At 39.9% G+C, this 15,161-nt stretch overlaps 1 protein-coding gene across 1 annotated transcript in view; it reads right to left on the bottom strand.

Moving 5' to 3' along the window:
• Nucleotides 1-15,161, bottom strand: part of LOC311170359 (multidrug resistance-associated protein 1-like) — a gene marked incomplete at both ends in the record, with an annotated part of 110,365 nt that overhangs the window by 62,055 nt on the left and 33,149 nt on the right. Inside the window, 2 exon segments of the mRNA XM_084232725.1 lie at nt 2,442-2,503; nt 7,950-8,099. Coding sequence (XP_084088851.1) covers nt 2,442-2,503; nt 7,950-8,099 — 212 coding nt within the window.

The following is a 15,161-nucleotide window of genomic DNA, read 5'->3' as shown; positions in this document are numbered from 1 at the left end:
CCCTATTGGCAACTTTATATTTTTCCTTTTTTGATAGTTTCCTTAGTTTTCAATCACATTCTTTCCTTGGCCTTTCTTTCATATTCTGAAATTACCGAGGATTCCCAGCATTCTCTTTGTTCATCCTATTTAATCTGCTCTCTCCCTGGGTGATCATATTCACACTCATGGCTTCAACTTCTGACCTACAGTGACTCCCAAACACATATCCACAGGTCAACGGTTTAGTTTTAAGTCTGAGCTCTACATGTCCAAACCGGTGTTTGATATTTTGTTTAAAGATTTATTTATTTATGCATACAAGAGCTGGGGTACAGGCCAGAGGTGCGGGGTAGGGGTGGTGAGAGGATTAACCAGAGACAGAGTGGAGAGCAGAACAGGCAGACTGACTGAAATACACTGCTGAGGGGAGCAGCGGGGGAGTCAGGAGAGGTCTGCTGTGCCATGTGGGTAGCTCCCTGGTCGGGGATCAAACTTGCACTGCAGAGGCTGCAGATAGGTTCACAGGTTGTGTCTTAACCCCTTGTGCCACCAGGGAGGCCCAGGTCTACCTTTTAATCCACTAATTCAACTACAAATTCTTCTACATTTACCTCTGTGTTTTTAAAGGTAGCATAGTGCAAGAGATCTAGTATACAATAAACTTTGTTTTAAAAAAATAATTCATCTACTCTTGACAACATACTGGCAGAACAAATTGGCAATTTACAATGAAATGTATGCAAGGAGGGCCTCCCCGGTGGCCCAGCGGTTGAGCGCTGGGTTGCGAAGCTGCCCGCAGCCTCTGCAGCGCTGGTTCGATCCCTGGCTGCTCCCCGGCCACTGGAGGAGGGTCCCACATGGCGCGCAGACCTCTCCTGCCGCCCACTGCTCCCCTCAGCAGTGTCCTTCAGTCCTTCTGCCTGCTCTGTTCCCCGCTCTGGCTCTGGTGAATTCTCTCACCCTCCCATGCTTCTGACTGTACCCAGTGCTTGTATAAATAAATTAAATAAATAAATAAATAAAAATAAATCTTTAAAAAAAAAAATGTATGCAAGGAGCATAAAATTAAGATGATAAATTTAGATTCATAACATCGAGTCACTGTGTTCCTACCTGGGTATCAATATATCAGTGGACAAGAAACTGAACCCCGGGCCTCCCTGGTGGTGCAAGGGGTTAAGACGCAACCTATGAAGCAATCTACAGCCACTGCAGCACAAGTTCAATTCCCAGCCGGCCAGGGAGGAACCCACATGGCGCAGCAGACCTCTCCTGTTTCGCCCACTGCTCCCCTCAGCAGTGTATTTCAGTTGGTCTGCCTGTTCTGTTCCCCACTCACTCTGTCTCAGGTAAATCCTTTCACACCCCCACCATATCTCTGGCCGATACCCTAGTTCTTGTATGCATAAATAAATAAATCTTTAAAAAAAAAGAAAGTGAGGGCCTCCCCAGTAGCGCAGTAGTTGAGCGCTGGATTGCAAAACTGCCCACAGCCTCTGCAGCGCTGGTTCAATCCCCAGCCGCCGGGCGAGGGTCCCACATGGCACGCAGACCTCTCCTGCCGCCCGCTGCTCCCCTCAGCAGTGTACTTCGGTCCTTCTGCCTGCTCTGCTCCCCGCTCTGGCTCTGGTGAATTCTCTTACCCTCCCGCACTTCTGACTGTACCCAGTGCTTGTATAAATAAATAAATTTAAAAAAAGAAAGTGAACCCCAATTTTTTCACCATATGCCTATCTTATAGGAGTTGGAAGAGGCTTAAATGAATTGATATGTATGAGGTGGATAACAAATATTAGATGCTACAAACAATGTTCATATTTCTGCCCCTCCCTTGTGATAACATACATAATTTCTATAAAAGGATAGCCATACTGCCTTTATATTACATTAATAGTCTCATCCATGGAACTACTTTGTGTGTTATTATTTGTGATTACTCTTGAGAAAATTTTTTTACAAATTCATATAAAAGTATTCATATGTAGATTAAAGGAATAAAATTTGGGAATCAGTTCCCACTGAATGTTCGTCAGCATGATACAGTTAACAAGTTTGTTTTTTTTTATTTTTTGTAATTTTTTTTATTTAGCATTGGCAGGATTGATGGCTTGTTTTTTTTATTTGTTGCAGCTTTCCCTTCCCTTGGGAAGAAAAACAAGCTGGCGCTCAACAAGAAAATAAATGGGTGTCAACTCATTCATCTTAAAAAAAAAAAAAAAAAGGTGTCAAGGCACAAAGCGCCAACTTGTTTTTCTTAGGGCGAGGGGGAAGGGTCTACAAAAAAACCAGTGGGCGCCAGCTTGTTTTTCTTCCCAAGGGGAGAAAAAACTGCAACAAATAAAAAAAAAAAAAACATCAATCCTGCCAATACTAAATAAAAAAAATCACAAAAAATAAAAGAAGTCAAACTTGTTAACTGTATCAAGCATAGTAAGCAAACAAATTTGTAAATGTCCTACCTGCTAAACCAGGAATACGTCATCTTACTGAAGAATGAAGCACTTTTCTCTGGACTGCATTTCTAAAAAGAAAATATAACAAGTAGTGTATGAGGAAGATGTCTTTGACTTATATTGGAAATATCCTTGCCAGTAGCTGGCAAAGTAAATATGAAATATGTATCTTAGTATAGTTCCTGGAATTTGTTGGCACATGGCTGTTTACAAAATTTATATACTATGTGGTAGTGTACACATACAAATATACACATTATAAGTTAGTACATACAAACATATGATCTAAATTTAAAAATTTTAATTGCAAAATTAAAGATAACTTTCTTTCTAAAAAATAGATTTTAATAGTTTACTACTGTGTTTAATGACATTTTTGTATAAGTGTACAGATATATACATAATTATATATTTATCATAATTATATTATTTTGGCAGTTATAACTTTCCATAATTCCCATTAATTTGGTGAGTTTAGTTTAAAAAGGGAAGACTACCTCAAGAATAATCATTTCACATTTCAAGAATTGGCAACAATTTCTTTGTATTTCAAAATGTAAAAGTGATTAACATCAAAATTCCCACATTTAATAACTTCTTCATTGATCCTCTCTCTAACCGAGTTCTGATTTCATGCTCAAACTTTAAAAGTATTTAACATATTTTTAAAAATTCTTATCCTAGGAAGGCTGAGTAAAACAAAATTTCACCTTATAGGGTAAAATGTGTTGGATATAAAGAAGCAAGCATGGCATTCAATTCCAAATCTGTTGTCTGAGTTACAGCAGTTATAATATTAATTATTGAAGATATGTATAATTTACCAGAACGGTATCTATTCTCATGGTTGTTATGAGAAATGCAATGATGAATGTAAAACGTTTATCACACTATTGTCCCAGCCATTAGCTCAAACATGCGACTGTGATATTGCCATCAACACTGTTACCAAACATACTATTTGAAAAGTAAGAGCACATATTATTGGGAAAATGTCTCGAGTATTCTCTAATTATCCTGAAGGTCACATTTTATGACTTATGTACAAATCTCACAGGGAGTTGACAATTTGATAATTTACTACCAGTAAGGATCTCATATCTATCCAAAGCAGATATTTCTTGGCAGGCTAGAAGTGACTGCAAATCTTTTGCAGCTTTTCCCATGAAAAAGTAGAATCTATTTTGTGTCTCCTGAATCTGGGCCAGTGGTGATTCTTCTTTTGTTCATAAAAATGCAACAGGAATGACATTGAGAATTACAGGTGTAAGCCCCCAGAGATTTGTTGTTTGGAATCCTGAGACTATCGTGTCTGAGGCTGAGCTCCAGGAGGATGAAAGCATGTGGAAGAAAACCAAGGTGTTTACCAGACAGCATGAGTAAGTTGGTTCTAGATTATCAAGGCAACCCCTCCCCCCGCCCCACCCCACCAGCTGATTGCGGAAGCCTGAGAGCAAGGCAGAGCCAGCCAAGCTGACCCAAACCAGCAAAGGGTCTAGTTGGTGCAGGATCAGTAGCTACCTAAAAAGACTGTTGCTTTCAGCACCTAAATTTTGCAAAGCAATTTCACCACACCAAGGACTCAATGTTGAACTTAGCATCCCTCTAGGACTGTTTCATGGGAAAGCCCTTTAAGCCCTCTGGTAAAAGCCTCCTTAGATGTGGGCCTGTGGGCCAGGCATCTTATCCTGGATTTATCATAGTCAATTTCTCTCTGAAGCAATGCTTATCTTAGTAATTACTTTTCAGAAGGAAGAGTCAGCAGGTAAAATATCTGGTGAAGATAATTCATCTTTTCAAAGCACGAAGAATACATGATTTCTTGGACCTCCTTGGTGGTGCAAGGAGTTAAGATGCAACCTATGAAGCTATCCTCAGCCACTGCAGCACAGGTTTGATCCCTGGCCAGGGAGCTTCCCACAGGGCACAGTAGACCTCTCCTGACTCACCCGCAGGTCCCCTCAGCAGTGTATTTCAGTAGATCTGCCTGTTCTGTTCCCTACTCTGTCTCTCGTGAATCTTCTCACCCCCTGCACCTCTGGCCTGTACCCCAGTTCTTGTATGCATAAATAAATCTTAAAAAAAATACATGATTTCTTAATGAATTGGTAATTGCAGAATTCATTGTAGAGGCCTCGCTACTTTGATTATTTCTAAATTGCTGTAAAGCAATGTATGTGTAGAAGAAACTGTGACAATTCTGAGATATTTTTCAATGTTCTAATCTATTCCTACCTTCTCCATTAACCATACCTCAATCCTTCTTTTTTTTAAAAGATTTTATTTTTTATTCATACAATAGCTGGGGTACAGGCCATAGGCGCGGGAGGGTGAGAGGATTCACCAGAGACAGAATGGGGAGCAGAACAGGCAGACAGACTGAAGACACTGCTGAGGGGTGCAACGGGCACGGTAGGGGAGGTCTGCTGCACCATGTGGATATCTCCCCAGTCGGCCGGGAATTGAACCTGCACTGCAGAGGCTGCGAGAGCTTCACAGCGCTGCGCTCAACCCGCTGTGCCACCAGGGAGGCCCATATCTCAATCCTTCTAACTCACCTATTTTCAATTTGATAACACTTCTAGTCTTCAGAGCAAGACTAGACCTTGTCTAAGCCCACGATGGGCTTTCATTTTATTTGCCATTTTATTATCTTTTATATTTTATGCCATTGGACAACATACCTTAACATTGCTTACTTAAGAGTATTTGAATGGAAATCCTGTTATTTCTGGATTATAGTGGAAGAACAGAAAGAATTAAGACCATGGAACCATGCACAGCCAGGGCCTAGGATATAGGGAAATGTGTTGTTCTCAGTCTTCCTTGAGTGTTAACTTGAGCATAGTAACACCTTTTAATTCTTAACTTCAGGAGCTTCATTGTGGTTATTGGAAGGAGGTTCTGGGAATAGTGGAGGAAGTTATGGAAAAGTAGAAATACTGGTTCATAGAGGAGGAAAACACCTACAAATAAAAAGAATTTAGTCATCACTTATTATGTGCCAGGTTCTGACTAAGTATATAATCTCATTCATCATATCTTGTTGTGGCACTATTTTATCACCCACAATCAGATGAGAAAATTAAGATCCAGAGTTTAAGATCCTCCAACTAAAATGTTTAAAAGATTGAACCTAATCCAGTTAGTTCACTCTACCCTGCAGTCAGAATTCCACACTCTCAGTTCTGCTGTTTCAAGCTGTTTTCTGTTAGAGAACATTTTACTCCTACCCACTTCCTATTACTTCACTTCTATCTTGTTCTTACTTGTGCTTTAATCCTTTTCAGGATTTACTTCATTTGGTAATATTTCTCCTCACCGCCGGCCTCCAAAGCTTAGATTCTTGTTCTATGTTACCACAGCATTCTCAACATACACTAAGAGATTTAAAGGTTCACTCACATCTGCCCTCATTGAATTTATCTGCTCTTTACCCAACTATCTAATCATTTGCTGTCAGGTGTTTCTCTTCTGCTAGACTTAGTTCCTGTAGAAGACAGACTATATTTGATTTATCTTTGTACTTACAGCTTTAGCCTACAATCTAGCTCATAATAAACAAAGTTTCAGATGAATAAATGAAGGTATGGATGAATGCCACAAAAAAAAAATTTAGAAGTATTCTATTCATAGGTCACCATGTCAGTTCTTGAAACTCAATCAGAAAGTCACATTCTTAGCTTATGGTTTAGGTAGATATTTTTACCTGAGCTCTAATAGAGCAATAGTATAAAGGCTTAGTAATGAATTATACATGGTTTTCAATACGCTTTAAAGTCATCAACTTTTTAAAAATATTGTTATCATATCAACAAAAAACTATGAACCAGAGACACTTTTTAGGGGGGCGGGGGCGGGAGGGGAGGGATTGGGGTCAGAATGGGGGGGCTGCAATTGTATGGGGAATATAAAAATAAAATTTATTATTTAAAAAAAATATTGTTATCATAGATGTAACAGATAGAAAGTGCAATGAAAATGAATGTTTTCAACAAACAGACAATTACAAAACAAAGATCATGCAGGGGAAGAGGAAGGAGCAGGATCAGAGGAATCAGAAGGAGGGAGGGAGCAGCACAGGGGTCTGAGGTGATGGTGCATGGGTGCATTGGTAAAGGAAACTCTATGGGGACTACACCTGAGGGGTAGGGGGGTAAGCAAACATTGTTTAAAAATGAACAATGATGTAAAAATTAATAATTTTTAAAAAAACAAATGTTTTCAATCTTGTCTAGATTCCTATCCCTAAAGCTATCCAGGTTAAATAAATCAAGGAAATAAATACTCTACAAATCTTAGAGAAAGAAAGGGGAGGAAATGGTTTGAGTTTATAGCTTTCTACCCCACAAGTTTGTAGCCTTTCCTAAACTCTGCAGTTCCACTGGTGATGTTAAACTAGTTTGCCCATTGAGTCTACCACCTCTGTTTTAAAGTAAAATATGTGTATTGTCCTGAAGGAGCCCTTTCACATTTCAGAAATTTATTCAGCCCCTATATCTTACAAACTTAAAAAAATACTTCATATATATTTATATATTTAAATATATATTTATATATTTATAATGTAAAACTTTCAAATTTCACTTTATATGTGATCAGAATAGTTGTCATAATTACTTGACACATGGATTTAGATACTATGAAAGCCAGGAATAGAACACGGTCCCCTTAATCTATTATTTTGTCCTATTTTAGATCTACAGAATTACCTGTGTTAAGGGTGATTTCTGAGCCCCAGCCTTGTATAGTGACAAATTAAAGGGATGGCAATTTTATTAGGAAAATTGTTCCTAATACACAAACACAGGGTTCATTTCCTTGTACCACTGCCCAAGCACATGACTTCTATTGTGGAGGAAGCACGTGGTGTCAAGGGGCAGAGAAGTCAGGTTAAGCCCTGCAGTTTCTAGACTTCACCCAGACCTTACAGTCCCAATACTACCACAGATATCACATTATTTATCCTGAGTCTCTTCTATGGTTGTACTGGTCTGGACCACTGGTTGTAGAATTTCTTCACAACCTCAGCCCCTCCATTCACTCTTTAAAATGCTTGGTTGTTTACTGGAATTAAGCTCTCCCTTCAAACTAAATGCCTCTTTGCTCCAGCAACCATCCTGAGATCGTGGTAGCTCAGATTTCACAGTATCCTGGAGACAGATCTCAGCTGTCTCTCGTGTGTGTGGTGTGTGGTGTGTGTGTGTGTGTGTGTGTGTACAGATCTCAGCTGTCTCTCGTGTGTGTACAGATCTCAGCTGTCTCTCGTGTGTGTGTGTGTGTGTGTGTGTACAGATCTCAGCTGTCTCTCGTGTGTGTGTGTGTGTGTGTGTGTGTGTACAGATCTCAGCTGTCTCTCATGCGCACACACACGCGCGCGCACACTCAGTTGCTACCAAAAGACTTCAGTTCCCTTTTCAGGGTCTGCAAAGTCAGTTTTCTCTGCTCGCGTTTCTCCTCCTAGAGTGGCCCAAAGGCAGCCCCGCCTCTCCCCCCAGGACCAATGAGCTTTACCTGCGCCCCGGGCCCCTCCGGGACTCGCTGGTAGGCGCCGCGGGCACCCCACCTCCGCAGTTTGCAAAACATGGTCCTCGCCGGCGCTGCGCAAGCAGAGGAGAGGGTGGGGAGACTGTCACCTCTCGGCGGGGCCTCTCCGACTGGCCCCTGGAAAGTGGGAAAAAGCTTGTGCTCAGCCCCACCGAGTCAGCAGCCGCCCAGCTCTCCACTGGCCCTTCCTGCTGGCCCGCGCGGGCTGCGGGAGGAGGGAGGTGGGAGAGGAGCGTAGGAGGAGGAGGGCCGGGCGGGCCGGGGAAGAAGAGGAGGGACTTCCCGCAGAGTCTCGGGATCTTTGCCTTTTGAGGATTTTGCATTTGCCTCGTTCATTCTCAACCCTTCAGTTTCTAGGGTTGCTCTTTGTAGAACATCTGTGCCTTTTAATGAAGATCAAAACTTGGTCTTCCACCCTTGCTAGGGTGACATTTATCTGTTTGCAAACAGGTTATTATAGCTGTTGCCTACAAAAAGAATGTTAAGGTCAGCAGCAGAATTTTGCAGAGCGAATTTACTGCAGTGGCTTTAAAATTCGGAACAAATTATATACTTCCCTTGGTAATAGAAAACTGTAACAATAGATTTAATCTCAAGTTTACTCTGCAAATTATAAAACAAGAAAAAAAATTTAAAAACCTTCATAGTAACTAGAACTTTAAAAATGTGATACTTGGGGCCTCCCTCGTTGCTCAAGGGGTTAAGCACAGCACTATGTAGCAATAAGCAGCCTCTGCAGCCTCTGAAGCACGAGTTCAATCCCTGGTCAGCCAGGGAGCAACCTCGCCTGTCTCGCCCCCTCGCCTGTCTCGCCCGCTGCTCAGCCTTCCTGTTCTGTTCCCCACTGTCTCTGGTGAATTCTCTCTCTCTCTCTCTCTCTCTCTCTCTCTCTCTCTCTCTCTCTCTCTCTCTCTCTCTCACATACACACACACACACACACACACACACACACACACTCCTCTGGCCTGTACTCCAGCTCTTGTATGCATAAATAAATCTTTTTTTAAAAAAATGTGATACTTGACATTACACAGGGGATCGTAAAAATTAAGATTGCCATTTTGACTTTTAAATGCATATTGGTAAATCACATGCCTTGTATAAAGAAGTAGTGGTGTAGGCAACAAGTCACCTTTAGGAAGAGCTGCTGATCCATGAGTCTGTCATTGGTCTGAAGTATTTTGTTTTAAGTTACTTAGAACCTGAAGCAACAGAAGAGGGAGCAATTTTAGGAATTCTGAATAACAGAGCTAAGGGGATTTGTGGTCATCTTAAAAGGATGAATAGTTTCAGGACCAAAGAACATTCTGTCTTTTGTTTAAACCTAATGTTAGGGATAGGTGGAATGAAGTGAGGAATTAAAAGAAAAGGTCAGCTTTCTGGAGAACTGGGTTCAAAAATGATACCTAAGAAGGTGTAGGCCTGCCCAGACCTGCTGACTTTTGCGTAAGGATCAGACCAAATGATACCTTATGAGATTAAAGTCCTGGAAAATGTTTAAAACACACTTTATTTTTTTTTACTATATGTTTTAATTTTCTTACATTGTTGTTCATTTTTGTACAGTATTTGACTTCTCCCCTCAGGTGTAGTTCCCATAAATCTCCCAACATGTCATCTATAGGACACACTTTGACACTTAGTCCATATTTGTCTTGCCCTATGCAAAGAGGACATTGTACAAAAGGTTCTTCTTTGAAATAAATGTATCTGTGAAGAACAAAGGTCTCACCTCAGAACTAAGAAACTTATATTACTTCTTCCAGAACTTTCCACAAACTCATGTGCCTATTTGATTACATTTACTCAGCAGCCTGAATATGAGACTCTCACCCCACCTATACTTTTTTTTTTAAAGGTTTTGATTTTTTATGTATACAAGAGCTGGGCGCAGGAGGGTGAGAGGATTCACCGGAGGCAGAGTGGGAAGTAGAACAGGCAGAAGGATGGAAAGCACTGCTGAGGGGAGCAACAGGGTGACAGGAGAGGTCTGCTGTGCCATGTGGGTATCTCCCTGGCTGGCCGGGAATCGAACCTGTGCTGCAAAAGCTGCGGACAGCTTCACAGCTCTGCGCTCAACCCGCTGTGCCACCGGGGAGACCCCCACCTGCACTGTTAAACTATTCATTTTATGGACTCCATGTGAAAAAGGCAAGATCTTGTTATAGAGGTCACTCCTTATTTTTTTCAGAGGAAGTTTGAACCTGTGCCATAGAATAGGAAGCCAGGAAGTAAAGACCTAAAAATAGTGCAGGCTCTAACTAAATTCATCATTTGCCTTTCTTCTCTTGGAATCAGTCCTCTCAACAAAGACTTGTTCTAGTAACTGCAAATAAACAGATTTCTGCAAATACTCAGCTCTTTCATGACACCCAGCTCCTAGATTGGTGGGAAGAGAGAAGGATCCTAAAGTTATTGAGTAGATCTCCTGGGTGTTGGGCACCTACAGTAATGGAGACTCTCCCAATCTCCCAAAGGGATTAGGAGAAAATAGATCTGTGGGCCCACAAAATGTTATTTTATTAATGACTTTCTTCATTTTGAAGGATTTACAAGATTGTACTAGTAAACTTTAAGGGTTTAGGGTTTTTGTTTTTTTAGAAAGTAGTTTCCATTGCTTGGGTACTTTGTTAAGGAAAACAATGAAATGATCTCATTGTTTTAGGGAACAGAAAGTATAAAATTAAATGACCTTGACATAAACAAAACCTTACCACAAAGTTAGCATTCTGACTCACCAAATTCTCATGCTGGTTGGATTGTGAAATAATTATTTCCTTTTCCAGCAAAAAAAAAAAAAATAAAATCATGGAGAGGTGAAATAAAAGAGCATATAGATTTATTCATAGAAGGAGCATATTTTATGTCAAAATAGTCAATTGTTTAGACTATTGGGAAAATCCATAAGGGTTCCTGTACTTCCAGGATCCTGGTCTATTTTATAATTTCTGCAGCCACTGCAGCACACCTTTTCCTGTTGAGGAAAACCTCAGGGACTGGTGCCAGAATCTCAAGACTGATTAGAATTAAGACCAAAAGAAAGAACTGCCTATTTGCGAAAGTTAGTTGGGTATATCATTGGCTCCATGGCAAAGGAAAGAAAATTCTTTCCTTCAGGAGGATTGCAGATTGTGTCTTTGTAGGGAAGGGTGATGGAGTAGATTTTTTGTTGCTGTTCTTCCTGCTGGCACGAGGGGTTAAGCACTGCACTATAAAGCAATCCGAAGCCTCTGCAGCACAAGCTCAATCCCCAGCCCTACAGGGAGCAACCCGTATGGCGCAGCAGACCTCTTCTAACTCGCCCACTGCTCCCCTCAGCAGTGTATTTCTGTAGTTCCGCCTGTTCTGTTCCCCACTCTGTCTCTGATAAATCCTCTCACCCTCCGCATCTCTGTCCCGTACCCTGGTTCTTGTATGCATGAATAAATAAATCTTAAAAAAAAATTTGAATTAACAATGCTATTCAGTTTGTGGTATACTATAATTTTGTGCAGGGTCATTTTCATTTTATTTTCTCTTATTTGCTTTCCCTAATTATATATTTTCCAATCCATTTTCCCCACCAAAAATCATTATCTGAAGTTACAAATAAGTATCTTTTCAATCCAAGTTCTTTACATTTATTGAAATATTTCTTTAACCTTGAAAACTACATGGTACTATTTTTTAAAGATTTATTTATTTATACATACAAGAACTGGGGTACAGGCCAGAGGTGTGGGGGAGTGAGAGGATTCACCAGAGACAGAGTGGGGAGCAGAACAAGTGGATCTACTGAAATAGACTGCTGAAGGGAGCAGCAGGCAAGACAGGAGAGGTCTGCTGTGCCATGTGGGTTTGCTCCCTGGCCAGAGATCAAATTCCAGCTGCAGTGGCTGCAGATAGCTTCAAAGTGATGAGACTTAACCACTTGTGCCACCAGGGAGACTCCCCATAATGTACTATTTTATGTGCTTTTAAAATCTATAAAAACAGTAACTTGTTACAAAGTCATTGCGATACAATCTCCTTTCTCCTCCCATGATTTTGTACCTCAATATCTTTTGTAAGCACCTACCCTTGTGTGGCTATGCAATACTCACCCATTGTACCTGATTGCTGCAAGATGTTTTGTTCTATACAAATATAACTTACAGAAACTCTAACGTCATAAAGTACACAGATTCTAAGATAAGATTGTAGGTTCAAGTCTTGTTCCAATATTTACCAGCAATTCATTAACAACTCTCAGAACTCAATTTTCAATTAAATGGATGCCTTCCACATAGGTTTAGTGTAAGGATTATGTGTTTCAAGAATGAAACAGGTAAAGCACTTAGTACAGCAAGTGCACATGATATATATCACATAATGGTTCTGATGATTATTACTTATCTAGTTACCCAGTGACTAATTTATACACTAATTCCAACTCCTCACCCTCAAAGCAGTGGTATAAGGAATCTGGTAGACCAGGGTTCTCAAATTTTTTGGACTCAGGAGCTCTTTACATTTTTCAAAATTAAGGAGTACCTTTTGTTATGTGGAGTATGTCTACTGATCCTTGCCATATTCAAAATTAAAATTAAAAGCTTAAAAATATTGGGGTTGGAAAAATTTAAGAATATTTATTTCCTCATAATTATTTAAACAAACCCATTACATGTATACATAAATTAGATTATCTTTGAAAATAATATTTAAAGAACAAAACTACTTTTAAGAATATTGGCATTATTTTATAATGTAATATATGACTTAGTAGAAGATATGTTCGCATCTGTTTCTGCATTCATCTGTTACAAACTACAATTTTGCTTAAAGTAGGGAACAAAATCTGGCTTCACACACATATAGGTGGAAGAGGATTAATTTACCTGTTAGGTAATTCTGGATACTTTTCTTTAATATAAGACCAAAATCCTGCCAGTTTCTTGAAAGTTAGTTGCAATGTAGAACCTGAAACCCTATCAGTAAGCCTTTTGTATTTGGTTAAATTAAAATTCATTTGTTTTTCCTGCTTTTTGAATGGATGTTTAATGTTTGCATAATTTTGTACTATGTATTGTCTATTCAGAATGTATTGGTTTTCTGAATTATGACTATTTTCCAAATGTTGGCACATATTGTACCATATCAAAGAATAATATTTATTGATATCACCACCATTTCATTGGAAAATTCTTTTAAGTATTGGGAAGCTTTTAAGTGCATGGTGACAGATACTAGTATTCTAAAAATATAATATTCTCTGAAAAAACGTAAATATTTCATTGGCAACAAACTCTAAGTTGCATCTGCTGAAATGACAGAATTTCTTTATTTCCTCTTGCCAGCACCTCCATTGCTCATACTTTGCAGGTGACCTAGCATAGGAGGAGGAGAGGTAAAGGAAAAAGGCAGACTTGAAAGCAGGGGCTTTAATGTGAATGAGCAGAAGTTGAATCATAATTTACATTTGCTAGCTGGATGAAGTCAGGCAGATTATTTAGCTTCTTGTTTCTTAGCTTCAGTTTCCTCAGTCTAATTTTGACCTCACTGAGCATGGAAAGTACTCAGCCGGGGCCTCCTTGGTGGCACAAAGGGTTAAGACACAACCTACGAAGCTATCTGCAGCCTCTGCAGCACAAGTTCAATCCCCAGCCAGGCAGGGAGCTACCCACATGGCACAGCAGACCTCTCCTGACTCACCTGCTGCGCCCCTCAGCAGTGTATTTCAGTCAGTCCACCTGTTCTGTTCCCCACTCTGTCCCTGGTGAATCCTCTCTCCAGCTGCACCTCTGGCCTGTACCCCAGCTCTTGTATGCATAAATAAATAAATTTTTAAAAAAATAAAGTGCTCAGTTGGAAACTGAATAAAATTTTGTGCACAAAATGTATCATATTGTAGATACTCAGTGATATTATAATGGCTATTATATTGAGAGCCATATCTAAAAGTCTAAAGTTTAGGGCCTAGCTAAGTGTGGAAACCAGATATGTAAAACACAGCTAGTGAACATAATATGAGGCTGTCTTCCAGATAGGCTTATTGATATGAAAACAGAAGTAATGAAAGAAATGATTGGAGCTATTCAATACAGAAGACCTTTAAAATGTTAAAAAGACACAAAAATTTACAGTGTTTGGGTCACGGAGGCATGGAGATTGGATAGGGAACAGGAGAACTTAACATCTTTATGCATTCTCTTTAAATAATCAGTCACCAAGGGCATAAATTCCAAATATGCCCTTGGACAGTCAGACCAAACAGCATTCCACTGACTGCTAACAGAGTACTACCTGTTGAAGGTGAACCTGACATTGTTTTACCGGACATAGAGGTTCTTATGTGAAATCCACATACAGGTCTGTTATTAGGGATGGAGAGCTTTATTGTGTAATGAATATGGCTGTCATTTTTTTCCTTCCAAAAAGCTCAGCGAATCATTTCAAAACTTTCACACTAATCACAATAATGGCTTATGGCAGGTGTTGATTTGCACAGAGGGAATCTAAATTTTTTATGTTAAAATGCCTTAGTTTATTTTGATTAAATGTACACAGGTTATTTTGCTATTGAGTTCAGACCTCAGTATTTGACAGTGCTGGGAAGATTCCCAGATTTTTATCTATACATTTCTAAGATGACAGCTGATAGTAAATGGAGTTAGAATAACATTAGTAGGGTGAGCGCTGGGCTGCGAAGCTGCCCGCAGCCTCTGCAGTGCGGGTTGGATACCCAGCTACTGGTGAGGGTCCCACATGGCGCATAGACCTCTTCTGCCACCCCCATTTCTCCCCTCAGCAGTGTATTCCGTCAGTCTGCCTACTCTGTTCCCCACTCTGGCTCTGGTGAGTTCTCTCACACACACCCCACCCCACACTTCTGACTGTACCCTGTGCTTGTATAAAAAAATAAATCTTTAAAAAAAAAAGAATAGCATTAGTAGAAGTAGCAAAGCCCTTTGCTGATTCCATTTTCTTTTTGAGCCTTTACCCATTTCACCCAATCTTACCCCCACCTCTGGCAAGCACGATCTGCTATCATATATAAAAATTTGAAATTTTTAGCTTCCATGTATACTTAAGATTAGGAGGTATTTTCTTTCTCTATGTGATTTATCTCACTTAGGATAATGCCCTCAAGTTCGATTCATGTTGTCACAAATGGCAAGATTTTATTAATTTTTATGTCTGAACAATATTCCCTCATATAT

Source organism: Talpa europaea (genome assembly GCF_964194135.1).
Source record: "Talpa europaea genome assembly, chromosome: 4".
NCBI lineage: Eukaryota > Metazoa > Chordata > Mammalia > Eulipotyphla > Talpidae > Talpa > Talpa europaea.
Note: the sequence above shows the minus strand (reverse complement) of the source record. Positions and strands in the feature narration are given on the sequence as shown.